At 42.3% G+C, this 7,589-nt stretch overlaps 1 protein-coding gene across 1 annotated transcript; it reads left to right on the top strand.

The window, feature by feature from the left end:
• Window positions 1-1,997: 1,997 nt before the first annotated feature.
• On the top strand, window positions 1,998-5,143 carry RASD2 (RASD family, member 2). The gene is made up of 2 exons (XM_010087935.1): window positions 1,998-2,273; window positions 3,789-5,143. Exons 1-2 carry the CDS (start codon window positions 2,003-2,005, stop codon window positions 4,316-4,318), a joined length of 801 nt encoding a protein of 266 aa, XP_010086237.1. The 5' UTR covers window positions 1,998-2,002; the 3' UTR covers window positions 4,319-5,143.
• Window positions 5,144-7,589: the final 2,446 nt, after the last annotated feature.

Raw genomic sequence — 7,589 nt, 5'->3', positions numbered from 1 at the left:
CACAAACTCTCAACTCTCTGGTCATCCAGAAGGCGAAAGAAAGCATCTCAGAGCAGCTCTGTCACCAGTTGCCTGCTCATGGATGAAACACAGCGTTGGACTGGCTTTGTAGGAAAGGGCAGAGACAGTATATATGGCAGTGTTGTTTCAGAAACTGAATTTGGTGTTTCTGCGCTATTGGAGATAGGTCCTGTTCTAAATGAAACACAGAGTCCAGTCCCAATACCAGGTGTGCTCCTTGCTGTCATTCATGCCACAGCAATCCCAACAGTACAGTAACTCTGCATGTGTGTGTCTGTTCAAAGTTATATTCTGACCTTACTATCTGGTTTTAATATTATGCTGTCCTGCCTGCTGAATACAATTCAGAGTGTAAACTACTCTGAGGAAAGAATTGCATTTTCTTCTGTGCTTTAGATAGGCCTAAAAGTGCTGTTGGCATGCAGCAAATTATAGCAATAATAATAAATAGTAGTGTTTTGCTGTTGCCTTGGGCTGTAGCACAGTGTTTGTAATGATGCTAGATTAGAATTACAGAGACTTCTTTATTTAGCAGTGACCATGTCTTCACGGCTGCTTTGGTGCTTAGCACATGTTAAACAGAGTAAAAGACTTCAAGCTTTTGACTGAGATGTCAGCTACATAAAACTTGGGAAACAGATAAAATTCACTTGAGGGAAAGATAGGAATCCAAATCTAGACCCAGAAATGATCTTTCAGTGTACATAAAATACTCACATTGTAATATCATATAAACAACACCTAAGTTAAATAAACGACACAGTGGGAACTTGATTATTCTTTAATAAGATCCTAGTAACCAAAATAAACTCTGTCAAAAATATGCCTTTTTTGCTTTAATGGTTAGCTTTCCCCACACAGGGGTTATATTTTTCCTGTCACTACACAATTCATTTGAACTGGTACATGAAAAATGTCTGAGCAACATTTCTTCTTTTTTCTATCAAAGTTTTCTGCATCTGAGTGCTATGTCAAAATATGATCTCCAAGGTCTCGAGACTCTTTTTCGTTGTCAGGAGTTGGAAATCTTGTCTAATAGTTACTTAAGACGGCTGTCCTTCATCTTTTCTCCTGCTTGCACTTAGCACCCACAAAGACTGTGACACCCACAACAGCTGTGTATGTATAAAGACTGAAACTCCTGTGAAATCGATGTTTCTGCAGCTCCATTGCCACCCATCTTGCTGCAATGGTGACTGTTGATATAAAAACGTATAAACACTACCAGTTCAAACAACAAGATTAAAATCTGGTTTCTAAAAGGTCACTAGAGGAACAGAAATTAGAATTTATCATCAGCCATTGCTATTTTGTGGCTCAAGTTCCCTGCATCAGCAATGAAAGTTGTATGGGACCACCTATTTAAAATTACTGAGATGTCTAGCTTCCACTGATGTCAAGTATGATTCTTGTTTCTGTCTGACTTTTGGTTGATCTCAGAAAATGAGTATTATGCACAGCTCCTATTTAGGCAACGAAATGAAGTGATCTAGGTCCTAATGGCAGTTGCAGTGGATACAGTATATTGGGAAATCTGGCCTCTGTGTTTATGTATCTGAATGAGAACTAAGCTCTGCTGAAAAATCTGGTAATGTCTAAGAGACGCAGATGGTGGGAAGGAACCTGGTGTCTAAGTTGAAGCACAGCTGATAAAATTGGCCCTTAATGTTCAAATGAAGTAGCAAATTACAATTAAAAAAAATGCTATTTTCAGCATAAATGCCTTCATTTTTATATGACTTTAGAAGAAAATAAAAAAAAATGGCAAAAACAACATCAAGAAAACACTCCCTGGAAACAAGACTGAAAAAAATAAGCATTTCCAGTGAAAAGATTTTGGTATGGACCATTGATCTACTAACCAGGACTGTGCTCTACAGCACTCTTTGACAAGCTTGTGGTAAGGAGCTGCACCACTCCATCCTTCATTTCGTTTCTGGTCTTTCCTCCAACTCGCTATTTCCTCTTTCAGGACCAAGCAATGATGAAGACCATGTCTGGTGGAAACTGCACCCTCAACGTGCCAGCCAAGAACTCATACCGCATGGTGGTGCTGGGAGCCTCCAGGGTGGGGAAAAGCTCCATTGTCTCACGCTTTCTCAATGGCCGGTTTGAGGACCAGTACACTCCCACCATTGAGGATTTTCATCGCAAGGTCTACAACATCCGGGGAGACATGTATCAGCTGGACATTCTGGACACCTCTGGGAATCACCCTTTCCCTGCTATGAGGAGGCTTTCCATCCTAACAGGTGAGAAAGTTGGAGGAAGTTTGAAGATGGGGAACAGTGAGTGAAAGATCATCAGGACAGACATTAGCTTGAAGGTGGTAGCCTGGACATGACTATTTCTTGGGAGGCAGCTAAAGGGACTGTTTGATTTTGTTGCACAATGCACTTGTCTAGAGAGCTATTTCTTGGCTGGGATGTTCCAGGCATGATAGAGAGTGCATTAGCCACAAAGAAGTCCACTGGGTGAAGGTCTGAAATTGAGATTTCCGCTTACCTTCCTCTCCTGCTCCATATATTTTATTGCAGTCACAAATAAATGGCCAAATAAAATCTTGTGGATGTAAAGAGGAGCAAGGGACAAAATAAGCATGTCATTACAAGACACAAGCAGTGAAAAACAAAGCTAAAATGGACAGGAAGGGAACTATAACCAAGACAATCTCGGATTTTTACCCCTAAAATTTCCACCCTGATTCCCTTGATTTGATATTCCAGTAAGAGGATACCTCTACTTTTTCCCTTTCTCCTAAGTCTATCTTTAATCAAATGTGTTAACGGGAAAAGGGGAAAAGGATGGGCTCATTTTGTACATTCTCATTGTCAAGCAGTTCCTTTTGTGAGATAAGATGTATTCTTTAATTGTGAAAGTGACAGTGAAGATAAATTCAGCCACAGCTCACAACAAACGTATTTTCTGGATTTGCTATCTACCCTTCTGGCTAGCCAGTGAAACATGATGTTCACATCTGACAAGGCTAGCACCCACATTCAGTGAGGTCCTAGGGCCAGTTTCTGGGATGCGAATGTGAGCTTTTGTCCCTGAAAGGTCTCTTAGCATGTTCCACATGAATGTCATTCAACAAGCAATGATTTGCATTATTTTATATTTGCAAAAGGAATTGTAAGTCAGGAAATGTCAAAAGGAAATGCCAGGGGATCTGTGTCATTTATGTGTTTCTTTTTTTCCATGCTCTGTTTCTCTTGAGCAAATGAAATGACAGCAGAGCACTTCACAGTGAGAAACCTCTCATTCCTGACTTAGGCATTCAGGATTGACTAGCTGTAGATCTTCAGTTCAGGTGTAGCTTCAGGTATTGTGTAATCAAATGGCCATGGCTGAGTGGCTACTAGCTCTGCACTTTTCTTGGTGTCAGCACAGGCTGTGTTTTACACAGAGATAGAAATGAAATGAAGAAAAAAGAAAAGCAATGCAGCAGAGCTGAGATATGAACATGTTTACAAAAGAGAGTAAAAAGGGCAATAACTTGCAAGTCCAGTGCAACCTAGGAACACAATCAGATATGGCAGAAGTAACATCATAGCCAAAAGTCTTTTCCACAGCACTACAGAAAGGTGTGGGGAGTTGAATTAGAAGAACTGGAATTAAAATACGGCTGAGTGAATAGATTCAAAAAGACTGAACAAAAAATATGGAGAGGAGATGGCAAATAAACCTATTGGTTTTTTTTTTTAAATTAGCTCCTCTGACACAGGCTGTGGCTAACAACCCTTTACAGTATCTTTTTTTAATTGCAGGGGATGTTTTCATCCTGGTATTCAGCCTGGACAACAGAGAATCCTTTGATGAGGTCAAGAGGCTCCAGAAACAGATCCTTGAGGTCAAATCCTGCCTGAAGAACAAGACCAAGGAATCTGCTGACCTCCCCATGGTGATCTGTGGCAACAAAAATGACCACAGTGAAATCTTCCGCAAGGTACGCTCAGATGAAGGCGAGAACCTTGTCTCCAGTGATGAAAACTGTGCTTACTTTGAAGTTTCAGCCAAGAAGAACACTAATGTGGATGAGATGTTCTATGTCCTCTTCAGCATGGCCAAGCTACCTCATGAGATGAGCCCTGCCCTCCACAGGAAAATCTCCATCCAGTATAGTGACACTTTCCAACAGAAATCTTTCCGGATGCGCCGAGTCAAGGACATGGATGCCTATGGCATGATCTCTCCCTTTGCTCGCCGACCAAGCGTCAACAGTGACCTGAAGTATATCAAATCGAAAGTTCTCAGGGAAGGTCAGTCCAGGGAGAGGGAAAAATGCACAATCCAGTGAAGGGGGATTGCAATTCTGTCTGAAGTCATCATCCGCATTCAGTGCCTTAAAGAAAAATGGTCTGTGGAAGCACAGAATGGGCTCACAGGGTTCATAAAGAAAACCCAACATGGAGAAAGGATAACTCTTCCTGTGGATTCTGCTGAGTCACAAGCATAAATAACATCATCCTTCTAATCGACTGTGAAAAATCGTATGCCTGATATACAAGTGCATTTCTCTGTCTTTGTAATGTAGTTCCTCTTCATTCTCCTTTTTGTTTAAAGAATACACACCTGAGGAGTAAAGACATTTCAACCTCATCCTTACAAAGAAAGTAGGTCAAAAATGCACAGAAGGCATTAACAGTTACTCAGCATGCTGCTCTTGCTAAGAGAGAGGAGGTTATGTGTGTGCATGTGTGTATCTCTGTGTGTATGTGTGCATGCATGTGTGGAGCACTCCTGTAAAAAAATGGGATTTGCATTTCAAATGGCAGCAGTCTTAGCTGAGGTTTCCCAGACTGGGAGTGGCCTCTATATGGACACATGACTCTAACTCACTCCTGAGGGGACCTGCATTAAGAAGACCTTGATTTTATGTTTGCTGGGACAGTAATCATTTAACATCAACATTAATGTTGTTTTGTATTATAGATTTTATTTGGGATTTGGTTTTTTTACTGTCTGGGGGTGGGTTCTTAGCAAAATGTGATGGCAAGTGCATTTGATATCAAACAAGCAGTGTCTACTTTTTAGCAGTGAAAGGTGTTTTTCATCTGTAAAACTATATATGTGCATTGATCAAAAGTGAAATTGTTCTGCAAAAAGACAATACATTTGACTGTTTTGCAAGCCTGGTGTGATATTGTTTCTCAAAGCAGCCACACCGACTCTGAATACACAAATGCCACCCTTTGCCTTGCTGGCCACCAGAGCAATGGTTCCTTTCCCTGCCTTTGCCAGCCAAGACTGACAACATTCATATGTAGGCTTAGACTGCTTCAGAGGCAGGATTGGATTTTCCTTCAAAATTAAGAACTGAATGGTTGTAGGGCCAGCTCCATCATATTTCTTCTGTTATCATGCCTCTAGTCATTTTGTTCATAGTTTTCCCTGTTGTCTGATAAAGGTTGCCTTAATGGAAACCTTTGCACTGCAGTAGTCTTTCAGAACAGAAGCTTTCTGCTGGCTGTCCAAACAGAGCTGAACTGGCTGGCCAGATAAATCTGGGGCCATCTATTCACTTCTTCCCTTTCACAGCCCAGTCCAGGCTTTCTTGTCTTCAGCTCTCTCCCTGTTCGGCTTCTGGCTTTGTTGTTCGATGTGCTCCTGTATGCCCTCAAAGTTCAATATATTCTCTCAGATGTGAGCTTGCCACTCTTGCTGACTGGAATGAGATGTGTGCACACGTAACTGTGGGCAAAACATGGCCCCAAGACTACACAACAGTAGAGTATATACTTTATACCTCAGGATGACCTTCAGATATTTTATCCCTCACTCACCCTCAAATCCTGTCCTTGGCTGTATCTGCCTTGCTGTGTCTTGGGCAGAGCTGTGGGCTAGTTCATGCTATAATTTGACAGGAAAGCAAGAATGATGGTTGCCCATAAAAATTAGCCTCCAGGACTCAAAAACCTATACTCATTTATCAGCTCCACCCTTCATTGGTCCTGTATATTGACTGGTAAAATACACTGTTCTTTTATTCCTGTTGCCAGGGCAGCACCTTTCAGACCACATCCCCCTCGCTACCTATAAATATGTACGTGGTTTATGAATAAATCTGTTTTATTTATTAGCTGCGTCCTGGTCCTTTTTACTTTCTCCTAGAACAATGAGGAAGGTCCTGGTTTTTTGTTGTACAGGTGCAGCTAGGCAAGTGAGTTGTGGGTTGAGAGCCCTGATGAGATCTCCAGTGAGTTCTGGAAGAGTCTTTTGTGTCCTCCAGACACCAGGGGCTACACATTTGTCTGTTTGGAACAGAACTGTGTCTGCATCTACATGTCTCTCTCTCTCTCTCTCTCTCTGAACATTAACTTATATATACAGATATCCTCACAAGCAGAAGCAGACACTGTTCCCCATGCTGCCTCCAACACGAGAGAACAACAACTCTGTCCTTCATGCACAGAGCTGGCATGCTCATCCCTGGTGTGATTTAATGTGGTCTCTGCAGAGACATCACTGTTGCTCTCAGCAGTCTCTCCATCTTACCATCTGTACCTCTCAACTGTATCTCGACTGTATGACTCTTGGTTCCCCTGAGCACATGCCCGCCTCTCTACAGACTCTCCACCCAAGTGCATGACTGCTAAACGTACCAGTGATCAGGCTCTGTGACTCACGTGCCACAGGGACAAGGGGAGGTTGAAGACGGAGTGAGAAGGGCATGAGCACTGGCCATTGGTTGGGTTAAGGGGCTCCAGGAAGGTAAGGAGAACTCTTTGCACTACAGACCACGTGCTGCCTTACTGAGCCTATGTCTGCTCTCTTTGGCCTGCTGGATAAAGCCGATTTTTTTAAAGAGCCTTTATAATCATCAACTCTCTGCCTTTGTCTTACAACACTGACCTTACAGTTATTTTCCCTACTGTCCTTCCATCTCCACAAAGATACCAGTGCTCCTCACCCTTCCATGTCCTCTCATTCCTGCCTTTTCCACCATGAATATGAAGCCACAGGGTATGGAAAAACAATGTTACAGTGACAACAAGGGCACAAGAGTAGGGGAAACTGAAGACCAAGAAGCAGGTGCTCACATAGATACGCTGGATCCCATGGGAAGGCCAGTGAGCCCCAGCTTCACAGTCCAGCTTGGCCTGCCAATGCTCAGGGTGAGAAGCATCTGAGAAACTGGCTGGCAATGAAGGTGAAGCAGCATTATAGTCACCCACAGAAATAAATGGCAATAAGCGGGTAATCCTATTAAAGTAATCCTAGTCTTCTCTCTGCATTTTGTTACTGATGGCAATTGCTTTTGAAGTTAGATTATCATGCTCCTGAGGACTTTTTTTTTTTGCTTTTATTATATCATTACAGTCATTCTATTAATATTCATGTGTTACTTGGGCTCTAGAAGTGCTTACAGCCCCTAAACCAGACAGTATGTGTATCAGTTGTTTATTCACAGTTAGCAGCCATTCTGTTCTGTGAAAAGGGCTGGGACTAGCAGAGAGCAAGGCTGCCTGTATGCACAGGGGGCATAAGGTAAGGCAGGAAGAGGAAAGGGGACTTTTTTTCTTCCCTGCTAACCACTGAATGTGTCTGTCTGTAAGACAGAGCAGGGA

The sequence above is a fragment of the Pterocles gutturalis genome, unplaced genomic scaffold (genome assembly GCF_000699245.1).
Source record: "Pterocles gutturalis isolate BGI_N339 unplaced genomic scaffold, ASM69924v1 scaffold41456, whole genome shotgun sequence".
Taxonomy (NCBI): Eukaryota; Metazoa; Chordata; class Aves; order Pterocliformes; family Pteroclidae; genus Pterocles; species Pterocles gutturalis.
Note: the sequence above shows the minus strand (reverse complement) of the source record. Positions and strands in the feature narration are given on the sequence as shown.

Coding starts and splice junctions, on each gene's coding strand:
- RASD2 (XM_010087935.1), top strand. CDS start 2,003: ATGATGAAGACCATGTCTGGTGGAAACTGCACCCTCAACGTGCCAGCC. Junction 2,274..3,788: donor GAGGCTTTCCATCCTAACAG/GTGAGAAAGTTG, acceptor TTTTAATTGCAG/GGGATGTTTTCATCCTGGTA.